General features: G+C 45.4%; 1 protein-coding gene across 2 annotated transcripts in view; it reads right to left on the minus strand.

Moving 5' to 3' along the window:
* The window catches only part of LOC147717620 (E3 ubiquitin-protein ligase TRIM39-like), a 587,574-nt gene that overhangs the window by 14,089 nt on the left and 546,611 nt on the right, over positions 1–26,874 (minus strand). For both annotated transcript variants that reach the window (XM_086920536.1, XM_086920535.1), the window contains 2 exons: positions 8,967–8,987; positions 8,846–8,872 (listed from right to left, as the gene is read on the minus strand). In XM_086920536.1, the coding sequence (XP_086776662.1) occupies positions 8,846–8,872; positions 8,967–8,987 (48 nt within the window). The remainder of the gene's footprint in view (positions 1–8,845; positions 8,873–8,966; positions 8,988–26,874) is intronic.

Genomic DNA, 26,874 nt, shown 5'->3' on the forward strand with positions numbered 1-26,874 from the left:
CCTTCATACCTCGGGCATAGATATTAAAGATGTTTACAATAACATGACCCTTGGGGTTTTTCAGGGTGATGTTAAGGAGGTCCGGGCAATGAGTGTCATGCTCCTCCACCCTACAGTTAAGTGCGGAAGCTACCCAGACAAGGAGGCCACCCGTAGGGCGACCCCTGCCAGTCTCTGAATGGACAGCTGGTAAGTGGTGAGTAGAATACCCTGCCTTATGAAGGGGCTCCTTACTCCAGGGTTCCTGGAAAAGACATATGGAGTATTGCTCCACAAGTGCGTTCCAGTCAGGCAGAGCCAGCTTCCTGTCCAGACCAGCCACATTCCAGCTGAGAATCCTAATGGATGGGTCCGCCACAGCCGCTATGCTGCAGGGCTCGACAGGGCCGGATAGATGTACCTCTCCCACGGTAAGGCAAACAGTGGCAGACTCAAGTAAAGTCCTCCCTACCCTTAATTCCCCTGTATCTGCTAAGGCAACCTGCTCATCTGGGGTGGTCAAGGGATCTTTAGGTTTAACAGTTAAAGAGGACTGGGCATCTGAAGACCAGGTCATCCGAGCCTCCTCAGGGGAATCTAGAAGTCAGTAGCACCTAGCGCCCCAGCTCGGTATTGGCAAGACTGCATGCGACTGCACAACAGTTGTTGCTGGGTGCCATTGGCCGTAAGCACTGTTTTGAGTTGGTAACACAGGATAACTGTTTAAAGGGTTCATGACCGGCCGCGGGTAGAAGAATGTTAGATCAACTGCTTCAACTCCGGGACCGGTCGAGGCCTGTCCTAGGCTACATATTGAGTGAGCAGCTCTTATGTCTTGGAAATTGACCACCACACAATCCCCCTCAAACAATTTTTTCCCCTGGCCAATCCAACCCACCCTGTGCACACCGAGAATCAGGCCGTCCACACCCAAGGGAAGGGGTCTGTTGGCTTGCAACCAGTAGATGACCTTGTTCTTTAGTGCCTGGTGGGTTTCCTGCTGGTTGTCCTTCAGGGCGGGAACCTTGATAAGGACAACAACATATGGTTGGCACTCAGGGGGGAGATTAACTGGGGGACACTTGCGTACCACCTTTTGTGGAATAGCCACTGGACTCGAGTTTTTAGGTGGGCATGTAGTTGTTTTTGCCTTTGGAGCCGGGGCTACTCCCCTGGCTGCAGTGGGTGGAGCGGCCGATGGTTTAGAATTGGAGCCAGCCCCTCCTTCTTGCCGCTTCTTTGGAGCAGGGTTAGACTTAGCTGTTCTCACTGCTGGAGGGGTACTAGCATGGACCTGGACAACATGGGTAGTAGTGGTAGTCGGCTTGGCCGGTTTTGCACTAGCCAGTGGTGCTGGTGTTGAAGCCATCCCAGTGGCTTGTGCAAGGGCGGACAATGCCGGTAGGTGTCCCTGTGTTGGGCCCACTGGATCCACTTTCCCTTCATTCCCAACTGCAATATCCTCCCTGAGCCTTGACTGTAATTTAAAAAGGGATTTCAAGGAGAAGAAGTTGTCCCGGGTGGTCTGTTCGAATCTATCTAACCTATCCCCCAGACTCTTGACTTGGTCAAAAAGCGGTATCAGCAGACACTTAACCAGTTTCTCAAAGGGCTCTAGGGAAGACCCCTCATTTAAAGGTGAAGGTAATGCCGGGACCGAGTGCTGAGGCAATGATATTTCTGCTACTGGCCCTGGTCGGGTAATATTCCCAGATGGTACTGGCCCTCCAGCTTCTGGGTGCGTAGGACCTTTGTGGGACTGTATCCTAGGACGCTTGTAGAGCGAGGAATAGCTTCCTTTCCGAGTGCTAATAACCCTTTTTCTTTTCTTATGGGCCCGACAAACTCGAGCCTGGGGCAACGGTTTCTGGCCTATTGTGGGAGCCTGAGTAGGAGATTGGGAGTTGTAACCAAAAGGGGTAGCAGTGGGTAGTGCAGGGCAAAGATCCGCAGGAACTGGGCTAGGGATGGGGGGGAGGGGATTAGTAATTAGGCTTTCTATCCTGTCAATGCCAGCCTCTATAGCTACAATCCGTGGCTCTACGGACAAAATCTCTGGCAAAGGGGAGATAGGGTAGTTGGAGATTGGGGACAGGGCATGTGCAACTGCTCCCAAGGAGGAGCGTTTGGAGGGAAAGGAGTCATGTGAAAGGCGACGTTCCGTCATCACAATCTCCTTTTCAATAACCGCAGCTACCCTAGTGATGAATTTGTCCATTGTGCCAATTATTGTGCTCCCCATGGCACTTTCTCCCCCACCCCTCAAAGCTTTACCAGAGCGGGTTGACATAATGGCCTTGGGACCTGCAGATAGTATCCGAGCCCCGAACCAAAAACGATGGATGTAAGAGGGGTGGCCCAGCCCAGCCTCTGTCAGCCCCTGATTGCCACAGACTGCCCGCCCTTTGCTCGAGCTTTGCTCGGCGTTCCGCTCGCGTCCCGCTGAGCGGTAGTCCGTTGTTTATTAAGGGGCGTTGCAGCCGGGGGGCGTGTCTTGCTGGGGGCGCGGCCGTGCACACCTGTGCAGCGCAGGGACTCCTGGTCTTGAGAGTCCCTGCGGCGCGCTCCCTCAATAGAATCGCGGTGCTGCCTTCTCCTTCGTCCAACTGACAAGCACTCCTGCAGCCTCGACCCCACGCCTCACGCCGCGCAGCGGCACCCGCGAAGCGGGTGCTGCAAGATGTTAGCAGGCGGCAGGGCGGTCAATCCCTCCAGGGATATGGGGAGGCTGGATGGCAAAGGAGTTGGCGTTTTAAGCAGCAACCAGCAACACCCAAGTAGGTTTCCTCGGTGAAAAAGGGTCCCGCTGCAAGTTGGAAGTCTTCCCGCTTTTGTGTCCTGGACAGCCGGGGGGCGTGTCTTGCTGGGGGCGCGGCCGTGCACACCTGTGCAGCGCAGGGACTCCTGGTCTTGAGAGTCCCTGCGGCGTGCTCCCTCAATAGACTCGTGGTGCTCCCTCCTCCTTCCTCCGACTGACAAGCACTCCTGCAGCCTCGACCCCACGCCTCACGCCGCGCAGCGGCACCCGCGAAGCGGGTGCTGCAAGATGTTAGCAGGCGGCAGGGCGGTCAATCCCTCCAGGGATATGGGGAGGCTGGATGGCAAAGGAGTTGGCGTTTTAAGCAGCAACCAGCAACACCCAAGTAGGTTTCCTCGGTGAAAAAGGGTCCCCTCGCACAGTGTGGAAGGCCTGTCTTCCAAAGAAAAAAGGTATATCAAATCACCTTTTTTATTAATTAGCGCAAATAGAAACCACAAGGGACAAGAAATAATTAATACATCTTGTTTCCCCCAATAGATAATCTTCCTTAGAACTTATTGATTTGAGGCCAACAGATCGTATAAGACTGGGGCAATACTTTCCACTGACATTGATGAAAGTGGACGATAAGAGAAAGATATGAATCTTAAGGTAAGGCGACCTGCTTTGGGCCAGTTAAATTACTGTGTTCTTTCCCAAAAACCCCAGTCTAAATTCAAATAAAGGATTGATAGTTACGTCCTTCAAACCCCAGTCTAGATTTACACAAAAGATTGGTAGTGGAAATTCTACACACGAGTCCCAGTTCCAGATTTCCAATTACGAATATAGTCAATATAGACTATCCTTCGAAAGCGTGGTAGGGTGAGGGGTACTAGTGTGGATTTGGACTAACAATTAGCAACATCATACAGTATGGCAGTCTTTTGATATGTATAATCTGCATAAATATGGATCAAAACATTATGACCCTAAGAAAACTTGCTGTCTGACTAATAATTAATTATGCCTTCCATCAAAATTATGTTTTTCATTAAAACTATATAACTGTATAAATGCAGGGTGCCAAATAGTTAATGTGTAGGATTAGTAATAAAGTTTTTAATTGTGGAAAATGTACAAATCAACAAACAGTGGGTAATTGTATGTTTTTAAATAACCTTTTAGAATTGGTCCTGAAGAAGGTGTCTCATAAAGAAAACCGAAACGCCGCGTCAACCTAAATCTTCGATTCTTGATGTTATGTACCCAAGTTGTTTTTATTTATATGTATAATATTGTGTTCATTGATATTCATGTTTTTTACTACTGTTTTTAATATCACGATATGTTTTAATTTGTATCAAAAGAATAAATTTGTATTTTTTCTACCAGAACTTAATTTGTATTCATATTAGTTTTTATTAGAGTCACCCTGCAGAAGAAGTATTCTATGTTTTTTAATATGTTTTTCAATGGTCTATGACTGCCTATGTACAAATAAGCATACCAAATACCAACCGCATATCGCTGCCAAATCCAGACTAGATCACCCTAGACTCATACACACGCAGATTTATCCTATTGGATAACAGGATCTGTGGATCCATAAACGTGGGACATCCTACATTTCTTACACTTATTCCCCCTAGTCCCAGACAACTACCCAAAGGGGGCCTCCTCAATAATTTTTCCTTACAACTCGACGTGTTTTTGGTGCATCAGGCTAGCGAGACAGAGATGGGCACTTCAAGTGTATGGATGTGCGTGTGTGACTGTGTGTGTGTGTGTGCGTGTGAGCAGGTTGGGGGGGGTGCGCCTGTGTGTGTGAGCGTGTGTGTGCGTGTGTGTGTGTGCGCGTGCACGCGACTGAGAGAGGCATGGCTGGCAATCTGGAGATGTGCACGGCTCTGGGGGGCTGGGCATGCGCGTCCACGCTGTGAAATCGCTGCGCGTGCCCCTGTCTATGTCCCTTGAGAGCTGACTCAACAGCAATAGGCCTCGAGCGAGACCTAAAATGCCCTTGTGAGGTCCTTGGGTCAACCATTGATTTATGGGTAGTTTCCATGGTGGGTTCTGTTGTTTACTATATGCCAATTAGATAACTCAGCTACACAATTAAGGTACTTGGCCCACCAGGAGTAGCAAAGATAAGCAGTCAATGCTACCTCTAATAGGGGGTGGTGAGTTAGAAATTCAGATACAGAGGTTGAGATTTTCAAAAATCCCACGCAATGCAGCGCAGCCCCCAAAGAGGCTGCGCTGCGTTGTTTGACAGGGAGGGAGCTGGGAGCGCCATATCTTCAGAGATATGTCTCTTCTCCCCTTTCCCTAGTACAGGTGCTGATTACAGCTGCCGGGCGCGGCACACACCTTAGTGCCATAGCGCTAAGGTGCTTGTGTGAGTCTAGCATAGGTTTTGTACAGAAATGATCCCCTTCCTGTATAAAATACAATGCCTAGGCAGGATGCAAAGCTTTTCCCACTTTGTATGTGTGCTGCACAATGTAGTATGCATGCAAAGTCGGAAAACCACAGAGGAATTAAACTGTTAGTTCATAGGGTGAACAGCACAATCTCTATATGTTTTTGATGTTACATAAGAGACAGGCCTGATTATGTGTGAAAATTGTTGGTGTTTGAGTGTATGATAAAATACTAAAATATGTGTAGCAAGTGCAGGACCTAGAATGCAGTCTAACGTCTCATTTTTAGGTGTCAGCTAGACAGAGCATACGCTGCCTTGAAGAGACTTGTATTTAATATGTGGGTTTCCTGTTTTCTGGCCCCATTGTAGCTCTCATAATCTTTCTCCCCATTTGTCCATGGCATGCATGCATCATGCCTCTTATTGTGTTTAGCCCACCCAGAGAGCATGGACCAAGTACTATATGTATGCTTCCATTTTATGACCATTTTAGAACCTTCTTTGTTTTTGAGCACTTGTGTTTTCACTCACTCCATTCTCAGTTTGCTGTTGCCTCTTTCAGGATTCTTCCAAAAGCTCAGTTTCAGTAAACAGGCCCATAAATCTGGTTCTTATTGCGTCACATTTGATGTGCATCCAAAGACCGAGGTCAAATGTCAGACGCTGTTTTCCAAGGGTGCCTCTTTACTTTTCTTTCTCTGACTTCAAAGTGAGAGGATTTTTTTTTACTGTCTCAATGATTAGCTTGTTAAACAAGTGGCAATCTAACCTACAGTGCTACAGCATCTACATTGTGCTGTCTCATTTGTGTATTCATTTAATGCAGACAAGACTTTTTTCTTGAGACGTCGAGCACAATAAGGCTGATTTTTATTATTTCAAAGTACACTTGTACATTAAGATAGCGTGTGATTTCCGCTCATATTCTCATAGTACAAATGGTGGTTATTATCACATACAGTGCTCCTCCCCTATGGCTTTAACGCGGAATCCTGAGCCTTTACATGTATTAAGGCCGACAGCTGTGTTTTTAGGTCCCTCCCGTTGTCATGTTTGCCTCCACCAACCAAAACAAAAAGAAATATGACGCAGACTCCCCTGGCTGCATCATAGACATAGTGCTTTTTTACCTTCTCCCCATCCGTCCTTCACCCAATGTTGTTTTCCTTTCCCCGCCCTCCCATATTGTGGTTCTTTTCCTGCCCCTCCTGCCAGACAAAAAAGCAGTATGACATGGTCAGCGCAGGCCGTGTCATACATTTTTTTTCCACAACTTTCAGCCATGCTGAATAGCAGCCGAGCTGCAATGCCCAAAGCTAAAAGACATTCAATATTGACAACGCTAATAGTTCTCACATTACAGAGGCCTATTGGCTTTGCCAGTGCTTGTTTGCTTGGGAGCTAATAAGTGTGTGTGTGTTTGTGTGTGTGTGGGGGGGGGGGGGTGCCCTATTATCCTTTAATACTAACTCAACAAAGAAGGAACATTTCCCTTCTCCGATGCACTTGTTGTTTGTTAACGCTGTAGCCAATAGAAAGCTATTAAGGAAATATGAACTTGTGTGTTCCATCCTGGAATACTATGGGCTCAAGTTTATGCCTACATGTTTTTGAACAAGAGGCACTGTTCAAATGCTCCATATACTGATACAGAAAGTTGAGTATAAGCCAGCTCCTCCTCACTTCCTAAAACACCATGCTTTAGAAAGGTATTGCTGCATGGTGAGGGTTACACACATTGCTACAGCGGATGGATGCTGTACCAATTAAGCTCAGACTTCAAGCCTGAAGGCACAATTAGGTACATGGGGCTGTATCACGTGACTCACCTAACTATGCTGCTAGATGTCTAATTATGACTTGGGCATAACTAATAGGATGGTGATTTGTGATGAAACAGGCTTACAACTGTCCGTACTTTGTGTAATTATAGATAAGCTGCAGTGGCGTAATGAAACTTGAGGGCCCCCTCCTGAAAATTAAATGGAGCAGGGCCCCACATGCTCTTGATCCAGTCAGGATCTCTCAGGCCAGGGTGCTAGGGCCCCCGCCCCACGGAGGCTATGGGTGCTATTGTTACGGCACTGCTGAGCTGCTTATAATACTTAGTCATTCTAATACACATGATTTGCAAACAAATAATGTAAAATGTATAATATTATAATTATGTTATAAAATACCACTCATTAAGTGTATGCACCCATTTTGAGGCATGAGGTGGGCCTCTGTGTATATCACTAGCGGATGAGCGATTCTCTGCTATCTGGCTGCTAACACTCCCTGTACTAGAGCTTTTTTTAGTAGGGCAGAGTAAGAGACACCTGCCAGGTCTTTCTCCAAAAGACTTTATTGAAATTCTGGAGCGTGGGGGATATTCTGGGTGTGAGCCCAATACATTAGGGATAACATTACATCTAGAGTTGAACACCTACAGTAAAGACTTTCCAGCTACTTTATTCTTTCAGTGGAAGGTGTCTGCCAGTGGTGTCAGGATGTATATCAGTTTCCTTGTATTTGCTCTCTGCCAAGCACTGCTGTGATACGTGGAGGGTCGCATGTCCAAGAAGGGCAGTGCTGAGCCACACTGTGATTTCCAAACCCACAACGGCTACTGATTGACCACACTGGAAGTCAAAAATCCAAGAGAGAAATTGGTGGATAAGACTTGTAGTCACTGACCATAACTGTCATGGTTATACACACAAGCACAATATAGCTGGAGCTGGGTCACATTTGTTGTGAACCAATAATAGTGTCCCCAGTATTCAGTGACCTCAAAGTACAGCCAAATGCTTTTCCATTACACAAAAAAAGACCACCTTTTTCAGACAAGTGATTCCTGGAGACAGTTATTGTGATAAGTCTATTATCGTGGTGCAGCTCCATGGTCTCTCCATTTCCTTATTGGCTTTGAGAAATTCATTAGGTAAGCTTTGCAGATATAACAAATGCATAAGTATCTCACCAAATTGTGGCTCCTACACGGATAAACTGTCACACTTGAGCGCCTCAGTAATTGTATTGATAATGCTGTAAAACCTTTAGATGAAACCTCAGTGAGGAGGGTTTGTTAATTATTTAATAGTTTATAAAAAATATTTCCACTCGTCTGGAATAACTGACACTTTGTGCCACTGTGTGTAATGAACCTAAATTTGAACATCGCAAATTGTACAGAGCTGAATTAAGACTAAAAGAATCCACAAAGAATCCTGGAGATAACATGAAGAGAGAAAGCCGCTCCAAGGATAAATCAAATTTTCTGATATGGTGGAGACAACAATATTCAGCTACAGCAGTTAAATTGTTATATTATTATATAGTTCCCGAAACTGATAAGAATACCTTGAGAGACTAGCGGATCTGAAAGCAAAACAGAACGTAGTAGCCCCATTTGCTGAGTTGGTTGAAAATGTGTACAAATCCTTCTGTGACTATGTAAGAAAGTTCTGCAAGGAAATGTACTTATGTACCAGTGCCTGCTATTTACCCATCACTGTTCCTAGACAAAGTTGTGAATTAGTGTTTTAACACACTTTACCCGACGCAAGGCAGGTTACTTCCCATACTAGAAACTCTGTGTAACCCATCCTCTACCTACCACATTGTGTCATCTAAGCCAAATAATACTACATCCCGGGGACGGTGCATTTTAGAATATACACATGAGGGTTCTCGCGGGACAGGGCTCTCCTTACCTTCAAAGTTTTTGTAGTATATGCTCCCTGAAAGAAGAAAACACACAGAGTTTTTGAAATTGGATATAACAGTGAAATATGAGTCTGGTCAATAAAGACATTTAACATTTATTTAACTTACCGAGTTCTGTGGGGATCTTTTCTGCAATGAAAAAAAATGTTGTTAGAATTGTAAATTAGTTGGTAGTCAATTCATATCTTTGTTAATGTTATAACATGGTATACATTTGTTTCTTATGCATCCCCAAAATCCCTTCCTTTGATAGGATGTTCTGGCACTGGGCAGTGCCAGGGTATCCACTATAGTCTCTCCCCTTTAAAATCTACTCATCGTCTCTAATATTTGATACAGTGAAGGTGACATATTGTGCTCTATCCCATTTTACATTTATTTTGTGTATTTGCTATTCCCAAATGCAAGGGTATCAGGTTTCCAACCGCAAGAGACCCAGTCAGGTGTCAGTTAGCGTGCATCAAAAATGTTTCTCCCCAACGTTCTCCCTCTTCAGAATATTCATGGATCTGCTCACTGGAGCAACTTGTTTTGGCCATACCCCAGTGGCTGGGCGTGGCTCCATGCCCTGTATCCAGACACAAAATGCAGCTGTGATTCCAGGACGAGGATAACTTTGAGATCTGTTGAGCAAGACTTCTTTTCCACCTTCCCTTGTTCTGGGGGTGGGGTGCCAAGGGTGGCGCAATAGAGTCTATTTCCATTATCGCGCCATAGACAAACATTGAGACTTGTGACCCATTCTTTACTCCCTTTGGGTGGGGTGTTTGGCGCTGAACAACATGGAATCGCTATTTAGGAAATTCAAAATAAAAATTTCGTACATCTGGCCCTAAATGACTTAGATGGAAAGTCCTTAGTTTTGCCTGCTGGAAATGTAAAAAGACAACATTCTCCACTCAGCAGTGACCCTGACAATTACAGTGAAGGAGGTAAAGAGACTGGCAAATACTGAGTTCCACTAACAAAATAAAATTAAAATAAACATATCAGCGAAGCAAATCAGCATTGTTACAACATATTACAATAAGATCTGGGAGTTCAGAACTATTTATAAACACAAGAAAATCATGGACTTACATTCACAGCAACCACGTTTCCCGATAGTTTAAGTTTGACACTGCGGAAGTCTCCTTCTTGCGAGAACAACAAAGGTATTCATTGTGCAATGCAAGGCTCTACAAGGGCTTTATATCAGCTGTAGTGCTCCTGATATAGCTTTCCAAACGTGTAAAGTGTATATTTGCATTGCATTGTGTTGTGTTAAAATGACACTCACTGGGTAAATTGATAAAAGTTTTTTGTCATTTAGTTGCACCACCAACAGACAATGCCAGCTTGTCAGTTCCCTAGTCTCCAACTGTCTCAGCAGAGACATTACCGTGGAGACCTAGAACATACAGCACGAGTTGGAATGTAAGGCATAACATGACAAGCCATCACAACACACCCCTTTACTAATAATATAAAATAGGATAAGAGATTGAACATGAAGAGAAAACAGAAAAGGAATGCGGGTAAAGCTATAAGAGGAACACAAGAAAAATAAGAATAAAAGTACCAAAGAAAAACACAGGAGAGACTTGCAGGGAGAAGCAACGCCACATAACATACATTTCATAATTCTTTTAAATATTTCGGAGGGCTGTGAAAGCTCGAAGGAAAACTCCTCGCATGAGCACCAAAAGGAGAATTCGCTTTTGACGAGTTGGATCCAGGCAAACCTACACCAGAAGATGAAGGGTATAACGATTTGTCATCCCTGAACTTCAAAAGACGTGACGTACTCCACTTACCACAATTGTGCACTGTCACAACATTCCTCTGGGTGGTAGTTATAACAAAGGGGCCCATGAACTCAGAAACGCCCTTTCTTTGCCACCTAGGTTTCTTTACCATCATTCATACACCCACACTGCATGATCTTTCCATCACTGGTTTCTTGAAGTCATATCTTTCCTTATATCTCCTTTGATAAGATTTAATACTAGCATCAACCTCCTCCTTATGTAAAGAAATACCCTCTTTCAAGGGCAGCCACCCAGGATCAACTTGGAGTGGGCTCACCTACCCCTCAACAGTTAGAATGGAGAACTCTGCATAACACAATTAAGTGTGGTACGATGTGCCCACCAGGTGCCCCATACAACTTCCTTAAGCAGAACCATTGACTCCAAAGCTTTTTGAACACAAGCTTTAACACTCTATTCATACGCTCCGCAAGGCCATTGGCCTTCGGTGCATAAAGAGCTGTTCTCTGATGGGTTATACCAAGATCTTTCAAAAAGTCTTGCATTACTTTGATGAGTAATCCACCAGGAGAATAACAAACCTCTCGGAGGGCCCCAACATCTCAAACGGCCCCATAAGGTCTAAACCCAACTTAGTCCAAGGCTCACGTGGAACCTCCAATGTGGGCAGGGGAGCAGAACTGGTGACCCGACACTTGTCATTCGTGGCACATTGATAACACTCATGACCACCTCTTCTACTTGGTGGTTCATCCCAGACCACCAATACCTCTCACAGAGCTGGGCCTTAGTAAGACTTCTTCCCAAATGTCCCTCATGAGCAAGATTTACAAGCTTGGGTCTCAAATTATAGGGGGGTACAACCATCTCACCACGCATCAATTCATTTTGAAACAATGCTAGTTCATCTGTAATAGACCAAATAGACAACAAATCAGAATCAATATTCTTGCACACAGGCCAGTCTTTGACTACATAGTCCGCAACAACAGGTAATAGCACATCATGAGATCTGGCTTCCACCCATTCATCTTCTGTGGTAGCTGGTTCTCTGACCCAACACATTCCCATGGGTTAAGCATCACCAACCTCACCATTGCCCTCAATTGTTAACCTGGACAAACAGTCCGCAGCCTTATTTGCAAAACCAGGAAGATATTGCACTTGGAAATTGAACTGTTCCAAGCCTTCACTCCAGCGCTTCAACCTAGCTGTCAACCTCTCACTTTCCATGCAAGAGAACACTTTCACCAAGGGACCATGGTCAGATCTTACTACAAAAGGTATTCCCCACAGACAGAACTTAAAGTGCCTAATGGCCCAGGCAATGGCAAGCGCCTCCCTCTCAATACAGCAATATTGTTGTTCAGCTTTCTTCACCCCTCTAAATGCAAATGCAAACATTTTCTCTTTACCACCATCCAATTGGGCAAGAACTGCACCAAGTCCACAAAGACTAGCATCAGTGGTGAGTATAGTTTTCATTCTTCCATCAAAATGACCAAGGGTGGGCATTTCACCAACAGCACGTTTAACAGAACTGAAAGTTACATTGTAAACATCTGTCTATGTAATTGGGTCCTCTTCTTGAGAGAGCTCCAATAAGTTCAACAAAAGTCGTAAAAACCCTTGATAAACTTAGAGTAAAATTTAGCAAGCCCAAGAAAGGACCTCACCAGCTCCTTGTCAGTGGGAGTAGGAGTGTTGACAATGCTCTTGGCCAATTCCAGTTTAGGGCGAATACCCTCCCCAGAGATGACATGACCTAGATAAGTATCAGAAGACACGCCAATCCTACATTTCAATCGTTGACAGTGAGCCCCTTATCAGACAATTTCATGAGAACATTCCTCAGTACAATATCAGGTTCTGTGTCGTCCTTACCATAAATCAAGATATCATCTTGGAAAAATAAGATGTTAGACATATCACTAAGAACCATCTTCATGACGTGCTGGAAACAAGCAGCTGCAGAGGCTAACCCAAACGGCATCCTCACAAAACGAAAAGCTCCCAGCGGGGTCACAAAGGATGTACGATGTTTAGAGGTCTGGGGGAGGGGTACTTGGTGATATACGGACAACAGATCTAACCCACTAAAAACCTTTGTACCATTCAACATGGTAATGGACTCAGCAATGTTTGGAAGAGGCTGACGATCCACCCATATCCACTTATTCAGGCTTCTTAAGTCCACACATATTCTGATATTCTTCCCACCATCCTTAGGAGCCGAAACCACTGGTGTCAACCATTCTCAGGATTCAATCTCCTCAATGACAGTCAGAGCCACAAGTCTATCAAGCTCAACATTCAGGGGTCCCACCATCATATTGGGAACCCTTGTGAATTTATGCACACATGGTACAGCATTCTTTTGAGAATAATATGAATCTCAGTCTTTCAACAGTCCAAGTTTGTCACTGAACAATTGGGGGAATTCATCAAAGAAGTTATTAGTGCCAGGACCATCATTTACTACCATGACCTGGTCAGAGGAATTACATGCATTTGGATTGAGTATTATTCCCAAGTCTCTTTGGTGTCTCCAACCTAAGAGGTTGTCTGCTCGATTGGCTACATAGATCTTGCCAATGATTTCCCTACCCTTGAAATGTATCCTCATAACCGTATAACCAGAAACATCAACATGTGCATCACCATCGCTTAAGGGGTTAATATCAAGGGGAAGAAGTTGGATGTCAAGAAATATCTTGTCCCACAACTCATTACCTACCATTGTGAAGGGAGAACCTGAATCTGCTAAGGCAACAAACAACTTACCACCAATCTCAACCTCACACTCAGGCATGTTTATGGAGTCAGCACCCACTACACCATCACTTCTTACATTCCACACTACCATTTGTGGGTTGTCTTTTATGGTTTCCACACTTTCTACAAACACTGGCGTAATGACCCTTAATCTCACACTTATGACAGGTGGAATTTTTTGCATAACAATTAGGGTTATTGGAAGAGTGGTTGAGACTCCCACAATGATGGAATTTAATTTTTGATGACTCATTATGAGTTTTGATGACTCATTATGAGTTTTGACCCTGGGTGTTTGAACCACTTTACAAACATTGTCAACAGGGTCTTGCGAAACATCTTTATGCACTACTTCATGAGTGCTACTGGTAGTTGGAACATTCACAGTCACAGGTTTTTTTGCCTTCATTTCCTTGACTCAACCACCCTCTACAATAGCAATAGCTTCCTTAAGTGAGAGATTCCTTGACAGAAGCTTCTCTTGCGCTCTGGAGCTGTTGGTACATCTGACCAACTGGTCAGGAACTAAAGAGCCAGTCAAGTTGCCAAATTCGCAAGTGCGGGCAAGTGTTTTCAAAGAAGCGATGTAATTTCCAACTTTTTCATTGGGTTCTTGGACTCTCATAAAGAATTTATGTTGTTCAAGCACAATATTAAACCGTGGACCAAAGGAAGCATCAAGCATTTTTATAGACTTCTCAAAAACATCTCCAAGCTCACAGCCCCCTCACTAATAGGCAGTTCATCAATGCTCTCAAAAATATTTCAGCCCTCAATTCCCAACTTGTGAGGTAATATGGCTTGTTTTCTATGTGCAGAGAATTTCTCACCATCTATTGCCGCTAGGTAGGAATCAAATAACTTCTTCCATCTTTTCCACAGAAGTAAAGACTCACCTTTCTCACAAAGGAAAGCTGGGGTTTGACTCATAGACTTTGCAGACATGCTAGCAGAATAAAACAGTATTTAAACAAAAATAAAATATGTGTAATTATATACCATTTAAAGTTCTTACAGTACTGTTGAAGCAAATCCTCAGAATCCGACGTGTGAAAACGCAGTGAAAAACTGTGCTTCATCTCCTGTGTGCGGCAGTTGCAATGGAAACCAGGCATGAAGGAAAACAAAGATGGTGGCGAGACGTATGCAGCGTAACGTGTGCAGCGTGATGACACACGTGTTTGGTTCCAATGCGTGAGAGCAGACACGAGCGGTTCACGGGCACAAGCGTGAACGACACGAAAAGACGCTGACAGTGCTCAAGTCTGTAATAAAGGTAAAAGTTTACCAAAATAATCTGCACTTCAACCACAGGATGGTACTTCAAGCAGGGAGTCCTGTAGATCCATTCTATAAGCACTGATTGCCTCAGATTGTTGTGAAGTCAAAGTTGAAATTAGTATGTAATCCGTGGGTTCATAGGTGAGTTGGGAGTGAGCTTGTCACCAACAAGCATCACTCATCGCCAGTGTTAAAATGACACACACTGGGTAAATTGATAGAAGTTTATTATCATTTAGTCGCAACACCAACAGACACTGCCAGCTCGTCTGTCCCCTAATCTCCAACTGTCTCAGCAGAGACATTACCATGGAGACCTAGAACACACAGCACAAGTTGGAATGTAAGGCATAACATGACAAGCCATCACAAAACTTTGCACTTGAGTTGGTTTCTGCCTTTGCCCAGAATTACGCAAGGTCATTTTCTATACTAACGAAGCATTTTTTTTAAAGGAAATTTTCTAATCATAATCACATGCAACTTAGTGGCAGTAGTCACATGCAGCAGGCATGCCACCCATACGCCATGGTGCACCAAAGGCAAGCCCTTCTGTGCCCTTCTGCGCCTGGACTGTGCCCAGTGCAAGGAACCCTTTTTCACCTGCTACCCTCTAATGCTTCTCCATGCTCATAACCCCGGCCGCCGAGCGCCACATTGCTGCTACATAACACAGAAGGAGCATTCACATGCTTCCTGCAAGTTCTCATGCGCTAGCCCACACCCTACACACACCGCTCCCACACCAACATCTCCCAGTACCCTACTAGCTCACAGTTACACAAGCAAGCCACTCAGTCACACGCACACAAACCAAAGACCACCCAAACAACATGCCACACGTGCATGCATGTTCCTTAACTTAGCTGTACGAGCGAGCAAGTACGATGCGAGACACGCAAAATCGCTGACCGAATCGTTTCCGGGCCCGAACCGCTCCATAAGCTCGTCCGTAAGAAAACCGTGCCGTGCAATGGAGGCGAATTCCGACTGAACCAGTACAATGCACGCGGCAGCAGCCGGATCGAGCTGAAGTTTCCGGCTCGCACAACGACCGGGAAGCTGCCTTTGGGGGTCCGTGTCAGACCCCCCGTCACTCGCAGCCTTACGACTGGGACACAGGGGGAGACCCAAGGGTCTCCCAACACAGGCATGTACGGTGCGGATAGCACCGACGCGTACCCGCTGTAGGGGGGGCACCCTTGTGCGAGAAATACCCATTCAGGCAATGGGAGCCCATGTACGCGTTGTACGATCGGCTCCCATTGACTTCTATGGGAGTTTGACCGAACCGAGTCCGGCAGCATGCGGCCGCATCGTACTCGCTCGGTCGGACTGCAGGAGTCCGGCTCGGTCGGAAAACCTCTTTAAGAATGCTCATACAGTCTTGAGGTAAATGTAGCTATCCAAATTTTAAGACTTCAGGAGCCAAATTGCAAGATTAATTTACTTGGAATTGGGATGCCTTAGTGTCCCATGGTTTTGTGTGAGAAGGTCCAGGTTGAGGTGAAGCTTCTTGTGTGGGACTAGAGACAGCCTCAGGAGTGTTAAAAACCATGGTTGTCGAGCCCATGTTGGAGCTATTGTATCATGGTGAGAGATGTCTGTATCTGAGTTTCTCTACCACTATTGGAAGTAGTGGGAGAGGCGAAAAAGCGTATTCAAATATCTCTGGCAAATGTATCCATAGAGCATTGCCCTTGGATTGCTGGTGTGGACACCTTCTTGCGCATTGTGGGTATTTTGAGGTTTTTTTTTTTGTTGCAAGCAAGAATATTTTTGGAAAACCTCACTTTTGAAAGTATGGAAGTAGAACACTTGGGTGAATCTCCCATTCATGGACTTCCATATTATCTGCGTTTAGTGGGATAATTTGAGAGAGTGTCCCCCACCAGTTTTTGTAAAAAATACATAGTAATCATATTGTCTGTTCGATTAAGGGCACCTTTGTGCTGTAGGTTACTTATCAAGGCTTTCATTGCTAGTTGAACAGCTTGCAGCTCTAGGTGATTGATATAGATATGTTTCTGTGTAGAATCCCACACTCCCGGACTAGTGAGGTGTGGAGATGAGCTCCCCAACTTATTAGGGAGGCATATGTTGTAATAAATAATTGGAAACTGGGTCCTGAATTGGCCACCCCTTAGATAGATTCTGTGGATTCCACCATTGCAGAGAGTGTTATGTGCGGCTGTTGACAAACGCTAGATTGTGAAGTTGACCCAGTCACTGAGTCCATTGTTGAAAGAGACATTGTTATAGAGGTCTCATATTTAGCCTGCCATGTGAGACTATGTGAATGCATCATGCCTAGGAGTCTGAGAAATGTTTTGGCAAGAATGTGAGTTCTTGTTTGAAACTGCTGAATTAATGTTGTGATGTTGTGTATTCTGCCTTTGTTTGGGTTTGCTAATGCTAGATTTGTGTTGAGCAAGGCCCCTAGATACGACTGAGTAATGGCTGGTAGTAGATGAGATATTTGTAGGTTGAGGGCAAACCCTAGTTGATGTAGTAATTCCAGGGTCTTTTGAGTGTTTCGTTTGCAAAGATTGACTGTGTTTGCTTTCATCAGCCAGTCGTCTAGATAAGGAAAGACATGCATATTTTCTCTGCACAGATGTGCTGCCACAACTGCTACACATTTTGTAAATACTCTTGGTGCAGTGGTAATGCCAAAGGGGAGAACTTTGAATTGATAATGGATTTCTTGAAACTTGAATCAGAGGTATTTCATGTATGCTTTATAAATAAATATGCAGGGTGAATTGGTATATGGAAATATGTGTCCTTTAGATCCAAGGTTGCCATGAAGTCCCTTTTTTGTAATAAAAGGTAGATCTCTTGGAAAGTGACCATATGGAAATGTTCCAATTTTATATAATGATTTGGTGGTCTGTGATCTAAAATGGGCCGAAGAGATCCATCTTTTTTTGGAATGAGGAAGTATAGTGAATATACCCCTTTTTCCAACAGTGCTGGTATTTCTTGTTGGAGAAGGGTTTGATGTTGTGTGGATAGTTTGTGTTTGCAAGGTGGGATATTTTGGAGGAGTTGTTATGAGCTCGAGTTGTTAAGAGCTCCAGAAAATAACCATGTTGGATAATGTCTAACACCCATCGGTCTGTTGTAATTGATTTCCAATTTTTTAGAAAGTGTTGAAGACAACACCCAACAAGTGTTAGGTGTTAGAGGGGAAAAGTAATGGAGTCATTGTCAGGTATTGGCATTTGAGGAACGGGTATTATTTCCTCTGCCTCTTTCCTTAAAATTGTTCTCTCTGTAAGAACCTCTGTAAAAGGTTTTTGGTGTTGAAGATTGTCCCTGACCTTTATACTGTGACGCACAGGTATCTGTTCTTGTCCCTGATTTGTAACTGGGTCTACGAAAGGAACCCCAGAAGGTAGTAGTTTGTAGAGCTCCCATTGATTTTGCTACCTCATTGTCCTTCATTTTGTCACTCAATGGCTGAAAATACATTTTTTAATGAACGGGAGATTTAATATGGGTTGTTGTACTTCAGAAGTGAATCCTGACACCCTTAACCATGGAGGCCTATGTATTAGTACACTAGTATTTATACCCCGAGCAACAGTGTCAGCTGTGTTTAATACACACTTAATGGAATTGTAGGTAATAAGCTTGCCTTCATTGTCAATTTCCTGCCCTATTTTCTTGAGCTCCTCTGGGAGGTATTGAAGAAGTCCCTCCATTTCGTCCAAGTGGGCTCTGTCATACCTTGGTAGCAAGGCTTGGCTGTTGGCTGTGCGCCAATGAGTAGCTGCATGTGCCACAACTCTTTTCCCTGAGGAATCCATGAGTTTGGATTCCTTCTCTGGTGGTGGTGCATCTCCAGTTGTTTGGGAGTTAGCCCTTTTCCTTGCATTGGAGACCAAAAAAGAGTCTGTGTTTAATTGACCTCTAATAAAAATGGGGTTTGATGGTGGTGGTTTGTATTTTTGGTCAATGCGTGGAGTAATTACCCTTGCTTTGACTTGATATCACTTCATCTGAGTGAAGTGTCATTTGAGCAATGGTAAATATTGTGCCCCCCTTTGTGCAGTATACAATGTCTCAAAGAGACATCTTCTTTTAGCTGTTTAACTTTGTATGAAATAACTCAAGATGCAAAGGGAGGTTGGAGAACTTTGTACTGTGACCCGCCCGGCTCCACCAAAAAAAGCGTAAGGACTGAGAACTGACAGAGCTTGAAGGCGTTGCCCTCCTGTCTGCCGGCGGGGGCGCTGCAGAGCCTGGTGTCAAAGGGCAGCGGCGGAGCCCGGGCGAAGACCCCCGATGAACAGCAGCAGCAACTCCACCACAGCGACAGCCGAGCTCCTGGTGCCCAGCGAACCGCAACATGCAATTAATCGAGTGCCATTTTTATTTGTCCAAAAATGATTTTAATTATTGAAATACACATTTTTTTTTAATATGCAAATAAAACATTTTTAAATCCTGGAAAAAAAGACAATGTCTCAAAGAATAAATCTTCCTCAATTGAGTCTTTATATAGAGGTACCTGATGAAATGTGGCTACCCGTGCTTAATGATCCTGATAAGCAGATGCATCATCAGGTGGTGATGGACAACGCGAGGGTCTCTATTATATTCTCCCAGGGATCCCCTGGTTGTGTATCATCGGGGATATCATGGTCGTCCTCTACTGTTGACTATGGAGATATGTTACCTGATTCAGACCACTGTGGTGAGTGAGGTAGTGGAGTAGGTGGAGGTGTTTGTGGTACAGGTGAAGTAGGAATGGGAATGTGCAATGGACTAGTTGCAGCATCCTTTCTTTTCTTATTTAGGGGTTGAGCAGGAATGTCCAAAGCTTATTCAAAACTCAACTGCTTTTCAGGAATATGTTGTTTTGGTGACTGTACCATTATTTTCTTAGTTCCCGACTGAATTTACAGCGTTTTTTGATTCGGATCGAGCTTTTGATGAAATTGCTCAAGGATTGACTCAAAAGGAGATTACAGACCGAAAACAAAGCAATTTGTGGTCAAAGCTTTGTTTTCGATGGAGGTACATTCAGTTCCGATACCGAGGCAGAGGCGTTGTGGTCTCTGGTGGAATGGATGTGGAGGCCCCTACTTTAGTCTGAACTTAGAGCCGAGCAGGAGGGCAGGACTTCTTAGTCATGTTTTCGGTGCACGCCATGGCTTGGGTGCAGTGGCAGCCCGTGAGCAGTTTTTCAGTGGAAGCTGATGATTTGGGCTTCAGAGCAGGGGTAAAAGAACTCAAAGTACATTGCTTCTGTGCTGGCTGAAGAGTGGCAGAGTCCTCTTCTGATTGAGACTCTGAGTCGTAATCATGGACAGAAAATGATTTCTCCTCCTCTTGTCGACGAAGATGTTGGGGACATCGTCTGCTTGCTTGTGCTGCATTCCGGTCTTCTAGCATGTTGGTCCCTAGTGTCTTTTTAAACCGAAAAGACTTGCAGGACTCACAGCTGTCTTTTCGATGTCCGGGCAAGAGGCATAAGTTACAAACGGGATGTTGGTCGGTGTGAGGGTATTTGCAGTGGCACTTCGGAGAGAAACAGAATGGAGTGCGTTCCATTAGCAGGTAGCGTAGGAAATGGAGAAGTTTTTTGCCCAGCCGGGAGCAACCCGTGGCTGTGGAAGTAAGCTGAAACCTGCTACGTAGATGCTAATTATGGAAGGTAACAAAATACCGATTGAGACAATACCGTCAAAAGAAATTACGGACTAAAGGAAGCCCGAAAGAGACTCGAACCGGAGCACGAGATCCTACATCCAAACCTGTTGGCAGAAAAAACTATCTGAAGATGGCGTTGATAACCATGTGCAGTATCAACAAGAGGAGTCACATAGCCTGGTGACTCAAAGAAAACGTAGTGGAACAAAAACAACGTATAATCATCCGAGCCCAACACTAGATGGCGGACTTATGCAAAGCATGTGTATCTACAGCACACATTCCTCGAACCAACAGGTACAGTGCTCATTTATTGGCAGGAGTAGGAGGGGTCTGCATGGCCTCCTAGAGGAGAGAATTACCAATATGTTTTAGTCTAACATGAGCTGTATGATTCACAGCTTGGGTGTTCAGAATCCCCTTAGATGTGAGTTAGCTGTATAAAACTGATCAAAACTCATCTAGAATCCAGGACTGCGATGACAGTCCGGTGTAAACTTGTGGATTTTCTTGCCTCAGAAAAGGTATCTATTGTAGACCCTGTATATTTTTCACTTGTGGATTTTGGAAAAGGGGGTGGTGATGGACAGAGTTTCTGAATGATGCAGAATACTCTTACCCAGTCAAGAGATCAGGGCTTGATCCATCACCGTTTTTTAGCTCACTGCACCATCCCAGCTCAGAACCTGGCTACATGCAAATTAGTCTGTTCCTGTCCCAGTGCATGATGGGAACAGGGCAAACCAAACTACCAAGCCAATTCTTATACTGGGAAGGAAACAAGCTTCCGGGGACCGGTTTCTGGCATTTCAGCCGTCGTCGGCCCGGCTTGCTTGAATCCTGATGGTGCAATGAGCAAGGGACTCACGTCTGAGTATACCTTCCCACACATAGTGTGGACAAAATCGATTTTGGAAAAGGGGGTGGTGATGGACAGAGTGTCTGAATGATGCAGAATACTCTTACCCAGTCAAGAGATCAGGGCTTGATCCATCACCGTTTTTGGGACAGGAACAGACTAATTTGCATGTAGCCAGGTTCTGAGCTGGGATGGTGCAGTGAAATTAGTCTGTTCCTGTCCCAAAAACGGTGATGGATCAAGCCCTGATCTCTTGACTGGGTAGGAGTATTCTGCATCATTCAGAAACTCTGTCCATCACCGCCCCCTTTTCCAAAATCTATTTTTCACTTATGTACAGAAGATGATTCATCTCAAAGCTATCAACGTTATAACCTATGTAATTCCGTGTAGCGTAATCACACGGAATTACCTAAGAAGTCAGCAGGATTACACAGAATTACTTGAGAAGCGTAATTCTGCATTCCCGGTGGCTACATGGAGGTATGACCTAAGGGATTCCACTGCAGGGACGGACGCGGGAGAGGGGCAGCGGAACCTTTGAGCTTGGAAGAACTCATGGAGGTCCTGTTAACCGGCGCGCCTCAGCTGCAGAGCCCCGCTGAGTCAAGGCCGAGGTCGATAGCCGGCAGATTGCATTAGCGCACACGATCAAAGACTGAGGCGGAAAGACTCTCGGACCACGGATGCAGCAGACCACCAGTTGGCCACACAGCGAGGACAGCGAGAACACAAGTAAGCCGCAATATGTAGTTTCATGAGTTACGTGCCCCGCCCTATCAGGATCTGCACTTAGCAACAGGTATTACATCTCTCACGGAAAGATTAGGCTGTTCACTCGGTGCTCACGACTCCATGGCAACACAGCCCGATGCAACACAGAGACCCCGCCTTGCCTTAACGAGCTGTTCTACCAGTTGCTATCATAAACTATCGGCTCTTCCTGTTAATATCATAAACTACCCCACCTGCAATGCAGTGTAAAGCTTACAACAGCCGGTTTCAACAGACTTTATTTAAGCATATTACTGTTGCTCCGCTTTCAATTGTTCCTTTACTCTCTTTTAAATGGAGTTGCTTTGAGTTATTTCTCCTCATTCCCAAAATGGCCAAGCCATAAAATAACAAGACACCAGGTCTCCCTCAGCCACTGGTCAATCCCAACATCTCCACTGTTTACAAGTCGTCCCAACGGAAATAGGACTATTCCTCCACAACCTCCCTTTAACCAGTGAAACAGGACTTCCTCGAATAGTCCACAGCTCCTCATTAATGGAAGTGACAGAGACATAGGACTACAGGATCTCTTCCACATTTAAGGAACACTAACAAAGGACTATATTGCTAGTCATCCCAAAGAACACAAACAAAGGACTATACAGCTTGACATCCCAATGAGTCGGCCATCTTAGACTGCCTCTTCCACGAAGGTCTAAACCTCTATCCCTGCTTCTAGCTATATATCGCCTTATGTCAGAACGTCCACTCACTCACCCCTTCATATACTACATTTATAGTCTCCACTTCAGTCTTTTACTAGGCTTGTCCCCCCGTCCCCTAATGCATCCCTCTAGACACTCCCCTTATACTTTCTAACTTATTCTCGCACTAAGTCTCTTAACACCCCAAACACTCTTCTTCACGCCACGCACAATCACTAGGTTCCTACCTACCCTGTGACCCATCCGTTCCCACTCTACCGGTACTCACCAGGATACTTCTCCCCATCTCTACAGGTTTCTCTAACCAACCCCTCACCTGTTCTCGCCACCCACCCTACCCTACACCCCCTCCCTCCCACCCTGCGCCCCATCCCCCTTCCACTCTGTGCTGGGCATAACATGGAGCTCTCAGGCACTCACACCTACCACATCATTTACCCACCCCACCCCACTCTCTCAAAAAAGTCACCCAAACGATTCAAACACAATTTCATAAAACTTCACCCGGAAACTCTCTTCGCTGACCCCTACTTCTCTCCACACAACGAGATTACTATCATGGATTTCATTTTCCATGCAAAACGAAGATCCCAATGGATTAAAGCTTTCTTAGAAGCACTTTCCACTTTCTCCACGAGGAAAACCACACATGGGTTTGTTATTTGTATTTCCCCCTCCCAGCTCTTCCAAGCCACTGCAACTATCACCATTTACAATAACGGTATTATCCCCATTCAAGCCTCGGACCGCAGTCTTAATCTCCTGGACAACATCTTCCCCATCATTAAAAGACGAGTGTCTAATCCCCAATCCGCTACCCAAACAACTCTCCTCTCCAGCACACTAGATGCCACATCTCCCACCCCATCTGATAACCTGGCCCCCTCATCACCTCATCTTCTACCCATACCAGACTCATACATTACCTCCACCCAGTCTACCCTTTCCACCAACCCACCTCACTTCACACCTCCTAACGCACACCTCCCACCGGTCAGCTCTTTGGATACAGCATACGCACCCTCTGGGGATCTGGAACATCATGAAAGCCACAATCTCAGTTCTGCACTTCACACCTCCTAAGGCATACCCCCCCGACGGTCAGCTCATCGGATTCTACATACACCCACCCTTTCGAAATGGAATCCCCTCAGACCACGATCTTGGTCCCCCCTTCCCTAACTGCACCCCCCAGAAGCATCTCTCCCACTACATCAGCCTTGCCCCATAATGCTTCGCATTACACTTCCTCACCCCATCTCGCCCATTTCCCCCCTAGTCATCTGCTGGCACATAAAAGGACACCCCTTTGCACCTCTGAAAACTCGCCACGCTCAGTACTCACCCCTCTCCCTATTCCCCCTCCCACATTCACACCTCAGACAACCACCACTACAATTCAGCTATCTACCTCCAACACTACCATCCACTCCCACAACAGCCCCTCCAACACTCCCCCTCTGCGCATCTCATCACACTCCCACATTCACACCTCAGACAACCACCCCTACAATTCAGCTATCTACCTCCACAACATTACCATCCACTCCCACAACAGCCCCTCCAACACTACCCCTCTGCACATCTCATCACACTCCCACCCAACCCACTAAGCAACCATCAAAGTACCTAGTTCATCCCGCCACACCTATAACTCATCCACCCACCATGACAACACTCCATTCAACACTACGCCTACCTACACTGATTGCTAGAGAGCACCTGACCCACCCTAATCTAATATCGAAATCTACCCTTCTCAGCTGTAAAACAGCCCCCCTTTGTAACACAGTATCACGCCCAACAATTTGCACCAACCCGCTCTCTGAAAGCGATCTTCTCTCTATACTTCACTCGTAAGAACCCAAACTCGCGAACACCTTAAGGCCTACTCAGATGCCCATTCCTACCATCCCTCCCAACCCTAACAGGTCCTCTATTCAAAACAAGAGAGGTATCATCGGTAATAGCCTCAGAAGAATCCCTATCATCCAAGATCACGCCTCTGCCTGCACCACTCCCCGTCTCAAATGCATACTCCTAAATAGTAGATATGCCTCTAGACACGCAGCAGACATAGCCGACCTCATCATCTCACTGGAGCTAGACTTGATTATTTTAACCGAACCTGGCTAACAGAATCCTCCACTCCACTCCTCGACATTGTAGTCCCCCCCCCAATTATGACATTAGGAGATTAGACAGAATAGACAAGATAGGTGGTGGTATTGCCTGCATACATCGGAGCAACATTACTGTAAACAGAGCCATATCCCCTGTTTTCACCTCATGCGAATACTTATGCCTCAACCTAAGCAGTAATGGCAAAACAATATGCTCGCTAAACATCATCTACCATCCACCTGGAGACAACCTCAGCTTCACCGAACACCTCATGGATATCATCTCCTCGAACACCGGGAGGCTGAATACCCAAATATTCCTGGGCGACCTCAATCTCCATTAGTATGACCATTACGACGCAGTGGTTTATAGTCTCAAACACGTCCTTGTCGACTTAACCCATACTCAAATGTGTAACAGCCCTACAAATAAAAGAGGGTCAATCCTGGATTTAATAATCTCCATATTGTTAGACCTATCATCAGCCTTTGATACGGTTAAACATGAGAATCTCATAGATATTTTAAAACATAGAATGGGACTATCTGGATCAGTGCTAAAATGGTTCACCTCCTTCCTCCATAACTGAACGCAAAAATACAAGGTCAACGGTACTCTGTCCAATCCAGTACAAGTCACGCTGGGGGTCCCACAAGGCTCCTCACTATCTCCGACATTGTTTAACCTCTTCCTGGAACCCCTCACTGAATTGCTTCATGCGTCTAACGTTCAATATCATATGTATGCTGACAACACACAACTCTATCTCAAGATTCATTGCTTAGAAGACATTAAAGTGCTCAATACAATGCTCAGGAACACCCAGATTTGGTTGGCAGAAAACCATCTCAAATTGAAAATCCGAATTCCTTCTTATAGCCCCACCTGCCAAAGTACCCATGATGCAAGACCTGATCAAACATATTACTGCAGTCAACGTTCAATCTAACATTGTAGACTCCGCTAAATCCCTAAGAATAACTCTGGACAGCAACCTAACTATGCTGAAACACATTAGTAATGCCACAAAGGGAGCAAACTTCCAGATAAACACGCTGAGGAAGCTGAAACCATTTTTACCAGCAAACGATTTCAAGTTGGCAGTTCAAGCGCTAGTTATCCCGAGGGTGGAGTACAGAAGTGTTTCTTTGTGTGGCCTCCCTAAAACGACAACAGCACCCCTAAGAGCCTCAATAAATGCAGCATCAAGACTCATCACTGGTTCTAAGAAAAGCTCCCATATTTCCCCAGACTTAAAAGCCTTGAACTGGCTACCGTTTGAAGCCAGAATTCACCTAAAAATAGCATGCATGACACATTAGGCCTTACACCACAAAGCACCCAGTTACCTCGCTCAGAAGTTGACGATCTTGGGTGGGACAAGAGCCTCAAGAAACGCTGAAAACCTGCTACTGAAATCCCAATGATTAAACAGGAAGAAAACCTATAAATGAACCTTCTCAGGGATGGCGCCCAGGATTTGGAACTCACTGCCCCCAGAAACCAGACTAAATGCCTCTACCGCTTCTTTCAAAAAGGAAGTGAAAATGTTCCTCATGGCAAAACTCACCCACTCATAGACCAAGGTATCGCGGGGACCAAGCACCTCCTTTCCATTAACCCTTCCGTGCTCGTGACGGAACCACTCCGTCACGAGCCACGGACGCGCTGTGCTGGTGACGGAGTGGTTCCGTCACGGCACGGCCGCCCCGCCCACGCTGCAGGAAAGCGGCAGTTTTATTGAGCGGGCGGGGCCGTGACGGAAGCACTCCGTCACAAGCAGAGCACGCCGGTGGCTCGTGACGGAGTGGTTCCGTCACGAGCATGGTGGTGCCACGCGCCCCCTCCCTCCTACCCCCCCAGCGCCGCGGCGGAATTACCACCACGGGGTTAACACCTACTTTGACAAGGGGTATCCCAGACTTTCTAGGTACGCACTATGACCGCGACCTAATGCAAAGGTTTTATGTTGTTCCTGTACCCTAATGCCTCACTTTGCACTATGTATTTTGTATTCTTGTTGTGCCTACAGTTATTCGTTTGTATACCCATCCTGATTGAATGTAAAGCGCTCTGATATCCGCAAGTATCTTGTTCGCGCTATGTAAGACTATCAAAAT

This window comes from Lissotriton vulgaris, chromosome 5, assembly GCF_964263255.1.
Source record: "Lissotriton vulgaris chromosome 5, aLisVul1.2, whole genome shotgun sequence".
NCBI lineage: Eukaryota > Metazoa > Chordata > Amphibia > Caudata > Salamandridae > Lissotriton > Lissotriton vulgaris.